The sequence below is a fragment of the Netta rufina genome (assembly GCF_964035555.1).
Source record: "Netta rufina genome assembly, chromosome: 1".
Lineage (NCBI taxonomy): Eukaryota > Metazoa > Chordata > Aves > Anseriformes > Anatidae > Netta > Netta rufina.
In genome coordinates, this window is record NC_140123.1 from 91,980,809 (window position 1) to 91,995,904 (window position 15,096).

General features: G+C 42.5%; 1 protein-coding gene across 1 annotated transcript in view; it reads left to right on the forward strand.

Moving 5' to 3' along the window:
• HSF2BP (heat shock transcription factor 2 binding protein) overlaps nt 1–12,062 on the forward strand; it is a 30,696-nt gene extending 18,634 nt beyond the window's left edge. Inside the window, exons 7-8 of the mRNA XM_084295413.1 lie at nt 3,496–3,599; nt 11,364–12,062. Coding sequence (XP_084151539.1) covers nt 3,496–3,599; nt 11,364–11,572 — 313 coding nt within the window. The 3' untranslated portion in view covers nt 11,573–12,062. The remainder of the gene's footprint in view (nt 1–3,495; nt 3,600–11,363) is intronic.
• The last annotated feature ends 3,034 nt before the right edge of the window (nt 12,063–15,096 follow it).

The window sequence follows — 15,096 nt, forward strand, 5'->3', positions numbered from 1 at the left end:
TTTTTAAGTTGTTCACTGCACGTGAGCTTTTTGGCTGCATGTTGATTCTAAATAACATTTTCCTAAGCAGACATGTCAGAAGAACTCTCTGCCATAAGGAACATAAGATATTCAAAAGGAAAGACAATCACAGGATAGATATGATAATTAACAGAAATTATAGTGAAATTTAAGAGTTATATATAGACAGACTCAGAGTCATCATGAATTACATTTATATACACCCATACACACTCATATATACATACAGACAGACAGATTTTCTCAGCTGTATCTCATAGATGGAAATGTCCATTATTGTGGAAAGGTAATGTGTTTCTCTTAAAACATCACCGTGGTGTTACATGGAAGGAAAACATCAACTTAAAATGTAAGCAATAAAAGAGAAAAATTGGCTTCATATTTTCAAGGGTGTGTTTGTTCTTTGCTCAGTTTTCTTGTTTTAAAATTCTTTGTTAGCTTATATTTTAAAAATATTTTTCTTTTCTGTGTGACAAATCAGGGGAAACTGAGTTAGTTCTACACAGCAGTATCAAACACAAAGTAAACTGAAAAAGAATTCTCTTTTAGTTCTAGCAATCCCGTTTTACTTGTAACAGCATATAAATAAAACATTTAGAGAGAATAACTCATTTATTCCAGTACTGCTACAATATCCATTCTGGTCTATGAGCATGTAGTAGGTATAACCAAGACATCTATGTGAGTGCTAGGGCTGAAATCTCATGGGTTTCTTTGCCTTTCTGAAACAGTGGTGTTGAAAGATTATAGATTTTCTTTTCATTAGTATATGCTTTGTTCAACATTTTTAATTATTAGGCAGTCAATAACATTTACACAATTGCTTATATTGAATTGTTAAGAATCTTCAACTTTGCTTATGTGGTAATTGAAAGCAGACAGTGAAAAGATTTGGTTGTATATACTAATCCCATGTATTATCAGTGAAAGAGAAAAGAGAAGGGACTTTAGCTGTGCTTTTAGTTCTAGATTTTAAAGAAAGCATTGACAGATACAGTAGTACATGACGTTAATTAAGTTTAGCCTTGCCTAAGTGTGAAGACTACAAAGTACATAACTAAAAAAAACCTTTCAAGTTAACAAAAAACAGAAAGTATTGTTTATAAAGTAATTCTGTGCATCAGGTTTCCTTCAATAAGAATACGGATTTCGAAAAACACTTGTTGGAATGTGCAAGAGGTGAGGCTGGTTTGAAGTATCTGCAAAAGTTTCTACGTTGTGCCCACATGAGCATGTTTAATTAGTAATAATATGCTGCTACTTCTGGGCTAGCCATTTAACATTGGCTTCTGGTGTGGGTTAAGTCTTCCGCCACTCCAAACAGCAGCACTTTCCTGGATCACCACCACTACTCTGTCTCTTTCGTCTGCACAAAGCAAACAAGTAAGAGAAAAATACAAGCATAGCAGCATCTTTTTATGTCACGTTATTTCTAACTGCAAATGTCAAACAGGTTAATGATGAAAGATATTGCCAAGAGATGTTACCACTTTCCATTATAAGGGATTGTCTTTTTGATCACTTTCATTCTGGCTGATTATAGGTAATTACGACTGCTGTCCTTTGTCAGGGCTTGGATTCTCGAACCCAGCAGGAGCTGCAGGAGCCGTATGAAAAGCAACATGTGGGCTTTACAAGCTGCAAATTCAGCTCCACAGCACCCTACGCTGCTTGTTGGTGGCCCCTGATGGAGCAGATTTAATTATCTACTATTCCTTCTAACTACTTAATAGCCTAGGTGATCAAACTGGTAATAGTGCAGCACATAATATAACTCACACCTCTTCCATTGCTGCCTGAACTGACTCGTGTTGCTTTCCACTCCCGCTGTCTGACGGTACTGTCAGAAATTGTGGTGGTGGCATAGTAACTTCAGGCATGGTCGCTTGTTTAACTACAGACATGAGGTGTGAAGTCCATGAGGAACAACATTATTTCCCTCTTGCTTGGAAATGGTGACAGTACAATGGCAGGCAGGTTTATCACAGCCAGGAGAGATAACAACAGCCAAGCTGGCCCCAGAACAGAGCAGCAAGTTCCAACCCATTCCTGTTTCTCCGCTATTGTTTTGTCTGCAACCCAGCAGCACGCTGTGGGTGGGTATGATGACATGTTCCGTAAATGTTGGAGGAGCTGGGCTCATTCCTCTTCCCTTTCCATTGTCCAGAAAACTGACTTGCGTGCTGTCATCTTTGGAAAATAAATAGAAATTCACAACAACATCAACCGTAGCAAATCATAAAATACACTAATATCCTGTCTTCCCGGCTACTGCACAGCTGCACAGATGTTCTGCGTAAAGGGCAGGGCAGGAGAATATCGCTGGAAGGATGGATGAAAGCAGAAGCTGCAGGAGAAGGCTTAATACCAGCAAAATCCTCTGCATTAACAGTTGTTCTCGGTAGCACTGGAAAGCTGAGGCTGAGGCTGAGGTGGCACCTACAGTCAGCCCCGCTTTTCTTAATGGTTTTCTGATTCTTCAAGTTAGTGACCGTGCTGAAGCTTTTCTTGCTTGTGATAACTGCAGTGGAAGCCTCCTCGGGAGAAGCTGGTGGGGTTGGCAGGCTGGAGCCATCCTTTTCACACGCGGCGCCTTCTCCAACAAATCTGGATTCGCCTCTGTAGGAAAATTGGGACTTTGGCTTAATTTATAACCTGTTTGGTATGCAGCCCTAAAAATGACTAATGAACTTCCTTATTTAGGGGGCTGGTAAATTAGGAAATGCAGTTTCTGGAAGCTTTTCAGAATGTGGTTAAAATTACTGTAGACTTGCTATGTGTATTTTTATTGTGTGGTTTGCACACTGATGTGCAGCGCAACTGTCAAGAACGGCGGTCTTGGTTTCTGTTTGTCAGAGGTGTCATCTTAGATCTTTCTCAGTTCCCAAGTAAGTAAATGCTTTCTAGCTGCCAAACCGACGACTTCCCGTGTTACCTGGAAGGCAGGATATTGGTTCTGTCCTTCTTCAACGTCAGTGACCATAATAAAAGACCAGAGGAAAAAAAAAATAAAAGCTTAGAGTTTGCCCAAATGTCATTTGGCAACAAGGGTGTTGAAGAGGAGTGCCTTTTGGCCTGTGCTAAGAGAAGAGCACAGTTTACGGCCAAATTGAATTCTGGTGTTGTTGACTTAAACGAGGAAAAAAAAAAAAAGCCAGATCTCTTTCCACTTGTAAATTGAACGTAATCAATCTGGATTCCTGAAATCCTAAAATCAACCTGGATTCCTTTCTGGCTTCATGGAGTTTGATGGGACTTTCTTACTGTCACGTGGGATATTTTTCCACTTGGTATATGACTTACCAGTAGAAACAAGGCTCCGCACAACATTGCTTATATAGCATTTGAGACTTGTTTCTGTTATCACAGGGTAAGTTATTAGAATGATGCTTCTGCATCAATATGCGATGGGTGTAAACAGCAAAAGATGCAAAGAAATCAAAGAACGTCACTTCTTTTCCCTTTCCATTTCAGGCTAATGCTGATGTCACTTTACAACGTGAGCATCAACTTGAAAGGCTTGAAGTACATCAGTGAAAGTCCAGGTTTCATTCCCTTGCTGTGGTGGCTGTTGAATGGTAAGTTGTTCTGAGAACCTTGCAGATTGTGACTTTGGGAACTGTGGTTTGGGAATAGGTATTGCAAATACCAAAATAGAAACTTTTATGTGTAACCTGATATATGTAAAGCTTTTTTCGGATTAAAAGTAAACAAAAAGGTCAAATAGCTGGAGATGTTCGTTTCCCACCACATTTTTGGTGCTGTGTGTAATAACTCCATTAATACAAAATTTATGGGTGGTAGTATTACAAACAGGAAACGGTGAAATTTTGTGAAGTGCTTTCAAAAAAGCCACCTGTGTTTTCATGTGCCAACTTGAGAATAAAACCTGAGTGAAACTATTTATCACTAATATTTAACAAAATAAAATGTGACTGTGTTCTGAGACATTTGGGGGAAATAAGCCACTCTCTGGAGCTACGCTCAGCCTGTGACAAAAGTGACCCCTTCCTCAGCTGAAGGCTGGCATTTTGCTCTAATAGGATTTGAGCTTGCCCGGCTTGAGTACTATTCCCAGCTTTGCCTTTGGTCAGTGCAGGACTTCAAGGACTTCTGTTGCCACTGTCAGCTACAAGACTGACATCAAGGCTCTGCTCTTTCAGAGGCTCCAAATCCCTGCGTAGGAGCCAGCAGAGATTGACGTGGGTAGCATGCGTTGGAATTTGGCTGGCAGCTGCGTGCACAGCTTGTCAGGGACAGTAAGGACAGCAGTAAGGACAGAGTCGTGACACTGCCCTGCCTGTGAACTGCTCCTGGAGTTTGCCCCGTCTTGGGTTTCTGCAGTTTCTGTGGCTTGCCCATGAGAAGATTTCGGTGTGCAGTTCATAGGATCGGGGAGGTTAGTCCTCTCTACTGCTGTGCAATACAAGAAGTAAATACAAAAGGCAGCTGAAGTGGCAGAGGTGGCACCTGCGTTTTCGAGGAACTAATTTAATATCAAAGTTTTTGAAAAGCTTAGACTTGGGCAGGTAATCTGGAAGCTGCTCACAGTTCTCACAATTCCCTCAACTATTTTAAAGAAAATGTAGGTGCTCACGTTTTTCACTAAAGAACTTACTGCTTTGAACTGCCATAGGCTCACTCTTCTGTGACCTCAGAAATTTTAGTAATCCTTGTAACACTGTTGAAAAGCACCTGTCTGTTTTATAGTTTTTAATGTAGTTTGAGAAGAATCATGTTCTCAGAGAGAACTGAGTATATCATCCTTTATCCTGCCGTACGTAGAAATTTAACATATGTTAGCTCAGATTTCCTTTCACTGTATGTTTGGCTAGTATATACGTAAGCTGTTGCTCTAGTAAAACAAACAACCAAACCAAAACCTGAAAAACCTTGTCTAAATGTGAGTTCCCAAATGTACCCTTCCAAATGTTGTGATAAGAGAAGGAAGCTAATCTTGTTTGATGCAGTCTATTGTTTGAAGAAGGCTCCCAGGTCATATAACAGGATGAAACAGGGCACAGTTATAAATAATTTGCAGCTGTTAGTGGCAATAAGAAATTGAAAAGCTACTCTATGTTTTGAAAGCCTTAATCACGTATGGCAGCGTGGTGGAAGGAAAAGATGGGCATGGCTAATTCCTTTACTTTTTGATAATAATTTTCTCCAGCTACAGCAAAGGAGTAAGATTCTCAGATAAACTCCATCTGCTGGTTCAGATTTTTGACTTCAGAGGAAGTCTGCTTACTGTCAGGGGAGATGGCTGACTAGTTTGTATATCAGATGAGAGGTCAGATCCAAGACCCAGTCTTGTTCCCGCCACTCTTTGTGAGATCTCAGTCCTTTTCTCTGCATTTAATCCATTTCTAAACTTTTCCAGTAGCTCCCTCCCACACGTGCTCCTCGGCTGTTTCCGTGGCCAGCATCTTCAGCTTCTGCTAGCCATGATTCAGCTTAGATACATCTGGAGTTGCTACAGCAGAAGGCCTCACAGTTTTTTCCATACAAAAGAGCAGAGCAATGCACTCTGCTGTCAGGGTATCCTGTATATGCTGCCTTCCTACAGGAAGCTTTCTCAGAGAGTGTTTTGGTTAAGGCTTATGAGATGATTCAGCTTTCCACGGTTCTCTAAGCTTTTATCACCGTTCCCACTAAGAGAGGCCCCAGAAATCATCCTCTGACTTTTTTATTTTCAGGGAATCATCCTGTTTGCTTTGCTGTCACCAGGCTACAAGTGCCTGTGACCTCATACTATACATCAAGGCCATTTTTCTCCCAGTTGCTTGTACACAGCTATTAAATCCCTCGATTCTTTCTCAGAATTTTCAGTCCCTTCCCAATACTCTCGTCCCCTGAGGAAGAATGCACTTAATTCCCATTAAGTGAAGAAGAGAGCAAATAATAAATAACTCGACTCTCTGTATTCCAAATTGCTGTAACTAAAGCGAGGAGGGGTTTGATTGAGGTTGGCTTTTTCAAATACGCCTTGACATTGAAGACACGGTTGGTAAGAGAAAGGAGGTGAACCCGATGAAGATTCCTGCTGGAGTGAGAATGTTAACAACAAACTGGGTTTGTCTGTCCTGCCGCCTTCAGAAAATTTGGATGAGCCAGTCTGTCTTCACATTCACGAGGAAGAATACTTAATAGCTCCTTCTGCTGGAGGCTATACTGAAAATAGGAGAAAAACAAATGTTTGACACACTTTTTGAAGGTAATGCAGCTCTCTCTAGCCTTAGCACTTTGCAACTATTCTCCACCTCCCCCCTTTATGTACTGTCTAAAAGGTGAGCATCCTTTAATACACAACAGAGGTCACTGAAGAAAACAGTCCGATAGCTGTCGAGCTGTTGTATAGGTCCTGGTGTTGCACAGGTATCACCTGTACCTGCCTGTACCTTCCCAGCCTGGCACCAGCATGAAACATGTGCAGGATGACTCAGATTGCTGTCTGCGGAGCAGCTTGTGGGATCAGTGCAGTTCTCTTCTTGCGGAGCACCATTTGTGTGTGGAGCAGCTGTTACTGTCTTGGAGAAAATAGGCAGCTTTAGTTTTCTCCATCTCCATCTGCCATCCCTGTGTTGGTATCTTGGCTAAAGGTTTTATGTAACTTTCAGATTTAAGGAAGCCCCGTCCCCAGCAGTAGAAAAAGGTATGATATAATTTTGTGTAGAAATCCACTTGAGGTTTTTCAGTATTATTTTTTTCCAGTGCTTTACTTCTGTGGATGCAATAAGACTTTCAATCTGTAGTTCCCCAAGAGGTAGACTGGGACTTTGCTCTTCCAAGGATCTTTTGAAGAGTAAGAAAATGCATTCAGCTCAGGTATTAATAGTAAATACTGTTTTGTTTTTTCTTTTGTTTTTTTTTTGTTTTTTTTTTTTTTTCATTTTTGATCATACAGAACATCTACAAACAAATGTTTTATTTTTCCCCTTTTTTTCTCTTATTGCAGTTTTAAAAAAAAAGTGTTCTCGTTGGATACATGAGAAAGGTGGAATTCAGAGGCAGTATGTCAGTGACATTTCCCATCCATAGCTGGGAAATTGCTGCAGGTACTTCATTAAACAGAAGACAAGAGACGAGGACTAATTTTAGACCTCTCCCTTCAGTTTCCTCCACAGCAGTTCCATACGGAAACCTAACCTTGTTTATCCAAATTCTTTGCAAATGATGGGCTCCTTTATAAATGTCTATAGGAAGCGCATTCTCGTTTTGCTAATGCTGCCTGCAACCTTCAATATTTGCTTTTCATGACTAACCCTGAAGGTTTCTAATGCCTTTCTTTTCTGTTTGAATTGCATGTGGCTGTCAGAGTTTTCGAAAGTCGGGTTATTTGCATGGCAGCATGTTATTTAAAAGACATCTGGACAAACAGAGCCCTGCTGTTTATAAATCAGTGTCTGTATTAAAACAAATTTTGGTTCGTGAATCAAAACCTCAGTTACCGGGCTGTCAGGCTCTCAACAGTTTCATAGTCTCAGGGCTGTGAAACTGGGCTGGAGAAGAAGATTGCCCTTCTTGCCCTTAAAGACCACATCCATTTTCTTGCATGCAAATACATCAGCTCTGACGCAGAAAGTCCTTGAACCACTGTTGGACGAGAGGCTGGAAGAGTGGCTAGAGGAGGTCTCGCTGAATGCTGCCCTTTTTCCACGCTCTTCTCTGAGCAGTTGCTGCAAGTGATGTTTGTCTAGATGGAGCTCCAGCTGAGCCCCAGGTGGCTGTCTGTACCATCTCAGCAGGAGTTTCTTGACCAGGTCCTCGTCCTACTTAACAGCAGGCTCGTGCAAGCTGATGTTCTCCTGAGGAGCATGAGGCTTCTCCTCTTTTGATCTCTGGGAATGTCTCTCAAGGATTTCCTTGATAAAAGCATGACAGGCAGGTATCTGTAGGGGAGTGGGGCATTCTGCTTAGCTGAACTCCGTGGCTGATAGTGAGAGCAGTTTCTTTGCCAGGGAGCAGACCGAAGCAAGCCCAGCTGCTCTACAGGAGCTGGGGAAAGCATGTTGGAAAGAGAAAGTACATTTGTATCCGTAAGAATTGCAACAGCAAGCAAAACTCATTCTTTTTTCTGACACAGTGTTCTCCCTGCTTCCTCCCCACAAAGGGCCTTTATTGCAACACCTCTTGGCTCCTCAGACCTCTCAGCATTATGAAAGTGTCCTGAAAACCCTGCACTGCTGCAGATACCAGCTCAGCTCCACCAGTGCTAGCAATGTAAGATCTTCCACGGGATCCTACAAGCTGTGGCCCTGTTAGACCTGCTGTGAACACGGGCAGCCTGACAGGTTCATAAAAAGGGAAGGGAGAGGTTGTCCCTTTGTGCTAGAAGCAGACAGTGATTGAGCTGAATTACACCAGCAGCAGTGGTGGGGAGCTGTTGAAATACTGCTGTCATACACAGGCGTAGCTGTAAACTGCTGGCTGGTAATAAATACATCTTTTGTTCAGGTGGCCAGGGAATGGTACGGGGCACGTGTGAATGGAGTTCACACAGCTCAGAGCCAATTGCAGATCAGCTGTTTAGCATTGATGTAATGCAATTACTGCAATCCCGCTGTAGGGAACAGTTCATCTGCGAGCAGGGTGCTAATGACAGATGTGACTAAAACCTGGCCACGTTATCAGCTGCTTTTGTCAGTGACCGAACGCCAGTGACATCAAACGGCGCTGCTGGCAGCTCACAGAGCGTCAGCCAACTCCAGCAGCTTCAGTGCCTTGTTAAAATGACATCAGCGTTTTATGAGGGTGGCTGGCTTACGCTCCACGTGTCGTCCCCGACTGAGGCAAGCAGCTTGATTCCCTACCCTCTTCCCCAGAAATAATGGCCGCAGTTCTGAAGTTTCAGGGCAGGAGACGTGTGCGCTAGTTGTTGGTGCAATGATTTGATTGCAGCTGAAGCTTTTTAGTTGTTGTTGTTTTTTTTTTTTTTTTTTTTTTCATCGTGTACAAACAAAATGTTACTCAGCTAGTGTAGAAATGACTAAATCTGGAAGCTATTGAAATACAGCTAATGCTGAATAATGAAGATTCCTCGCATTTCTTGCGAGCATTCTCTAGATGGGTCTTTTAGAAAAAATCCCTAATGATATAGGAGAGGGAAGAGAAAGACTTCCAGGGTTATTTTTAAAAATCCTCCTAGGAAATGTGGTTCTCTGTAGTAAGTACTCCTCTCAAAACCATATGTAATTTTAAGGGAGCATATTTCAAGGCATATGTATTTATTTAATTCAGAGCATCTCGGAACACATACTCAGCACTGGAAATGAGAGGTTAAATGCATGTTATGTCATCCTCTGGTGTAGGACCATTTCCTTCCTTTGCTGTGTGCCTGAGTGCCTAATCTCTGCTTCACTTGAGTGACTCAAGCTGTTGGGCTTCCCTGGCTGCTGTTGGAGATTCTTCCTAGAATCTCTTTGCTCTTACTGGAAAACATTCTTGCTAGTCAAGCTAGAAGTCATTTCCTGATCTCCTACAGATACTAATCTCATTACCTCCCCTGCTTAACACATCTTCCTTGATCAATTCTTTACTTTCTACAGCCTTTAGACGCTTGCAGATAATGCTAATGTAGATGCTTTGTAACAGCATTAATAATGGAGCACTTTTCATCCAGAGATTTACAACATCTTACATGCATGAAGCTTCCCAGCAACACTGCAAGCCACTAGAAGTATTAATGTCTTTATTTCATGGAGGGAAATCTCACACGGAGGAAGATCGTAATGAGCTACATAGATTTCACTTTGAAAAGCTTCTTTCTTCTTGACTGTTTGGGCTGTGTCTTATTACTGCTATTTCCAGGGAGGAATACTAAGTACAGAGAAAGGGCGCAGATGAAAAGTGCAGACTTTGAACATTGTAACTGGAAAAAATATAAGAATTTTTAAAAAGGACTAGCAGGCATGAAGACAAAAATGGAAGAAATGGAAGGAAGAATTCGAGGCTTTTACTGAGGTCAGCATAAATCGGAAAACCAAAACCTTGCACCCACATTTTTTTCAAAAGGGTTTACTGAAGTGTTGCTGCCCAAGAAACCGGGCTTAAAGCCTTGCTGTCTGTGAGGCTGAGTTGCAGCACTCCTCCATGAGGAGTTTTGACTCCTTATCACTTCACAAAGCTCCCCTTCTCCTCCAGCTCCTGTTGGAGCTGATGATGGAAAGGAATTCAGCCCAGGAGCCAGCAGGAGCAGCAGCTGTGCTATGGGCACGGTCACTTCTGTGGGGCGTGCAGCACCAATCGTTGCTGTTGTTGTTTTTAAATACTGACTTGGATGACTAAAGTTGTCCAGTATGTCCAGTGACTAAGATTCTCGTTGCACAAGAGCTCAGAAAACGCATGTTATTGAGTGGTTTGGGGCAGTTCCTGTGTCCTCCAGTTATACCACTCTCTGCATCTCTCAGGAGAACGACTTCTTAAGAGGTTTACACCTCAAATAGGGAAGAAGATATGGTAGAAAAGGCCTCCATCTCTCATTTACTGATGGAAAATGGAGGCAGAGAGCTAATGGCTGGCTTGTGGGAGTAGATCAGATGTCACATTCTTTAATGTTGTACCTCAGCTTTGCGCCAATGGGAATTGCTTAAAAATTCCCATCTGAACAGATAGTTTCTTGCTCAAAGCCATAGTCATTTTCGCTGTCCATCTTACTCCATTTTCTCCCCTGGGTGCTTTCAGCATTTCCCCTCATGCTTTAATGAATAATTCTCCTTACTCCTTTTTCAGGCCATTGGTGTAGTTATTAAATCAGCCAGCAAATAAAAGAACTTGCCTCAGCCCAAGCTTAGCTTCAGTACCCATTTCAATTTTGTGTAGACCGAATTAAACACTTGAAAGGTTGATACATCATTACCAAGAAAGTTTTGTAAAGATTAATATTTTATTGGGCTTTGAAGGAACCTGAAGGCTTATGTAGAAAGAAATTAAAGGAAAGCGATTTACTGCTGATTTGATTAGCTGGCCTGTTTGTTTCTTAAGTCTGAGTAGCAATGGGATATAGCTCGTTGTGCGTTCGAATTGGACTGCACCCAGTACATCTTGGTTCCTGACTGAATAAATTCAAGTTGATAAATGCCCTCACTTACAACCTTTTCAAAATCTGAAAGGCGAGAGAAAGGTTTCTGGTTGTCCGTCCCTCCGAAAACTGCTGAGGAGGACTTAGGTGTTTTCTTTTCAGGTTCCTTCTGGAGCCCACCGGCAGCTGCGAGTTACGGCCCTTCAGCTCTTCCCCACCTACGTGGTGGGTCATGAGGAATGGCAGCGTCGAACTTTAACACTACTTTTTTGGGACTCGCTTCTAATAAGCTCTGGATTTTTTTTTTTTCCTCCCCCATGTTTAGACCCGGATACAGAAGTCTGCCTGCATGTTCTGCGGCTCCTCCAGTCCGTGATTCTGGAGCCAGAAGTGTTAGCCAAGTCAGCCTCTGAGATGCGTGATACTTTGCCATTTCAGCGCATCATCGCGCTGACAAAGAGCCGCAATGCGGATCTGCAAGCACTTGCAAAAGAACTACTTGAAGATCTTAAAATACTTGAGTATGAAGCATAGAAAAGCTCTGTGACACCAACTGCTGATGTCTTTCCTGTGTTTCTGTGCTGCAAGAGTTATTGGAAATGAGTCTTGACTGAAAAAACCTCAGCCTAAGTTCCTCTGACAAAACCCTTTTCGGAAATTAGCTAACCCAAGTAAAATCATACCGAGGAAAATGGGTTGGATTTTACCTGTCCAAATATAACCTTAGCTGATCTGGTAGAGACGGGAAAGACCTAATCTTCTTGAGCAGAATTGTGTTGATAACGGGTTTCCAAAGTGATACAGGTTATGTTGTCTGTTTATCACGTATAGGGAATAGCATAGTCATCTCATACATGGATAATCCCTTGTTTATTGCAGTGGTAAATAATCCTTTCAGTCCACCCTTAAGAAATTATTGTACTGGAGGAAAACTTTGTTGCTTTTCCTAACCCTTGTGTCAGTATGCATCCCAAGTTCTGGTGTTATTGTTGTTATTTCTCCCTCTCTTTCCATTTTAATAAAAGAAAACTCTCACTCTATGGTGTGTAATGGATTCTGTTTTCAAAATTCACATCAATCCACTGGACCTGCAAATCAACGCATTTTGTGGCTGCCAAGCATTCCAGAAATTGAGCCATTGTTTCTTTCAAAAGGCCTGGAAAAAAAAAAGGGGAATGAATTACTGTTGTTTGTGGTACCTCGTTGTGCACTGAAGAGGCCAAATAAACTGCCTCTGTCAGGAACAGCATTGCGTTGCCTCAAAACTGTGTTGCTTGTTGGAGCTTCTTTGTATAACTTGGTTACCTCATTGTTTGATGCAAACATCTGCTTTGTGTTGGTGGGATTTACACATTTATTTTGGGGAAAAAAATAGTGTCCATTGCTGTGATGACAGCCAGATAGGTGATGCTGTCCGAGGGAATAGCAAATGAGAAATGCAGCGCTGTGGTAGCAACTTTTTTTCATACTAAATTTGTGGTGCCTCAGCTGTGGATCCAACATACTAACAAAACTCAGCGTGAACTTCTTTTAATTGAGCTGTACAGAAAATACATCGGATTTAAATGCTGTGATTGGCACATAGCTTTACAGGAAGACCATTGTAAAAAGTGTAGGTTAAGGTATAGGCACGAGAGCATTTCCTGTAAGGCTTTTTGCAGAATGATGAATTTTCGCAGTTAGAAATGCCGTATATCAGCTTCAAATCACTTGGAATAATTGTCTCAAATACTACAGATGGTAGCAGTCTGATTTGGGACTATTTCACGTGAAGGACAAGATACAGATCTCACACGCGCGAAAGGGTTGCATGGGGTTCCACCGCGTCTGATTCAAGACCACATTGAACTCAGCAGGTGCCAATTTTTGGAAGGCTTTAAATCTTCTTTAAAGCATGCTTTCTTTGGATTTGTTTTCTTATCGTGCCATCCTAGCTGTACCTCATAGAGTTTAATCCTAAAGGGGTCAGAGCGATAACCTATAATTTCTTGGAATATCAACTCATGAAAGTGTTCAATTTTAAGAAATACTAAAGGGCATCCACTTTTCATTTAATGGCTATCTGCTCATGGAAGTCTTTCATCAAACTTCTGGAAGCCAGTAAATACCAGAAAACGAGAAAAGTAGTTCTGTGAGCAGCAGAACTGGTGAAACCTGACTGACGCATGCAAATGTTATGAAGAGGGACAAGCAATGCAATTGCACCTAATTTCCATGTGAAACCAGGAAGCAAGACACTCAGGGCTGTTTATTTTAATTGTGTGTCCACCGAAAACCTCGGGTGTGCTCAGCACTTAGCAGCCACCTTAAAACAGGTGAGTCCGGCCGGACACTGCAGTTCTGCCCAGCAGGCTGCTCATGATCTGATGATAAGTGTCTGACTACCTCCCAGATGCCTTGCTCTTCAGGCACGGCTCGCCGGGACTGCTTCTTCAGAAGCACACCATCAGTGAGCCACCTACCTTGAGAAAGTCCTTTTTCTGGTCTGAGGGTTTGATTATGCGAGATTGATAAATGAAAAGGAGTCACCCCGTCTGTGAAACACTCCCGAGTTGAACACGGGTGGTATATAGAACACAATATGACACTACATTGCCCTGCTGTAGTTAAAGACGATTTAAAATGTGTATTATAAATCTTTGGTTTTAATTTTCTGTGAAATTTGAGCCTGAAGCTGTGGCCACTGGGAAGCTTTACTGGTTTAAAACCAGAGTTCAATGTAGGCTTTGGAAATGCTGGCTTTAAAGTGGTTTTGTTGTTGTTTCTTTCTTCGTTTTCATCTGTTGGGTGCTTTTTCTGGATCCCGCTGAAAAGTTTGGGGTTATTCTGTATGGTAACTCATCAGCCACCTTACCAGCTTGCAGGAGACAAGGCAGTTCAGGCAGTGAAAGCTTCAGCAGCCCTGCTCAAAGTCCGGAGGTACTCCATTAATGTCACTTCCTCCGTTGCACAATCTCACAGTTTCAGTTGAAGAAGAAAATGTATGTTTGGTGCTGGATTGAGAAGATAATCAGCGTTGCTCCAGATTCACAGTGATATGGCTGGAAGAAGAATTTGACTCTTACGCTAAACCATCTCAAAAGATAAATAATCTCTGTGAAAAATCTGTAGGAGATAACCCCTGTTTACTTCACAGTATCAGCTGCACAATTAAAACTGAACTTTACTCCTCCAAGTTTTATGTACTGCGCACAAAGCTGCTGAAATTACGTCAGTTCACTGGCACTCCTGGGAAATGCTCCCTTTTCACATTTGATGCTGATAATTGATTAAATGCAAAGGAAAAATGAACGAGGGGCCTCTAAACAGATTGTCTGTAAATTAAGGAATTGGTCTATGCAACGCACTGCCCCACCAGTTGTTTGTGGAGGTCCTTAGGTAGGTTTTGAGCAGGAGCTGGCTGGAAAACCTCAGCAGAAGACGGTGAGAACCAGCCCGAAGGCAGACCTCTGGATTTCCCCAGAGGCTCCGAGTGGCAGGTATGGCAGCACGAGTGTCCTCTGGAAGGGCCTGTGGGATTTTGGGTCAGAAGGGCAGCCAGCTGTCCCGTTCCTAAGGGAAAATAGTGTGTGGTTGCCTGCTGGCCCTTGGGAAGAGAGGGAAGGAGGAGGAGGAATGGCAGCGGGTGGTCATTCGGCCGTACGGCCACAAGTGAACTTTGGGATGATTGTGTTTCATCTGGTTGTGCCAGCTCCTTCGGGTTAACGTTTGCACTTGCGATACGCCGTGATTAGCAGGATGGGACGTCAGACTCGATAAGATTTTACAAGTCGTGCAAATGCTGGGTGATTCATCTCTCCTACTGCTTCCAGTCCGGGGGGATGCTGGCGGTGAGGAGAAGGGAGTTTTATCGGGGAACAAAGGACCTCTGTTTCCTCCGTTAACATTGCCCAGTGCCTTTGCACACCACAAGGCAAGGGCTATGCAAGGAACTGCTGCCCCTTCCCTTCCAGCCACAGCATCCCCAGGGCAGCTGCATCTGGACATGTCCATGTTATTCGGGACGTAATTTCCCTGCAAGAACTTCTGCCACTGCCAATTCCTTCTCCAATATACAA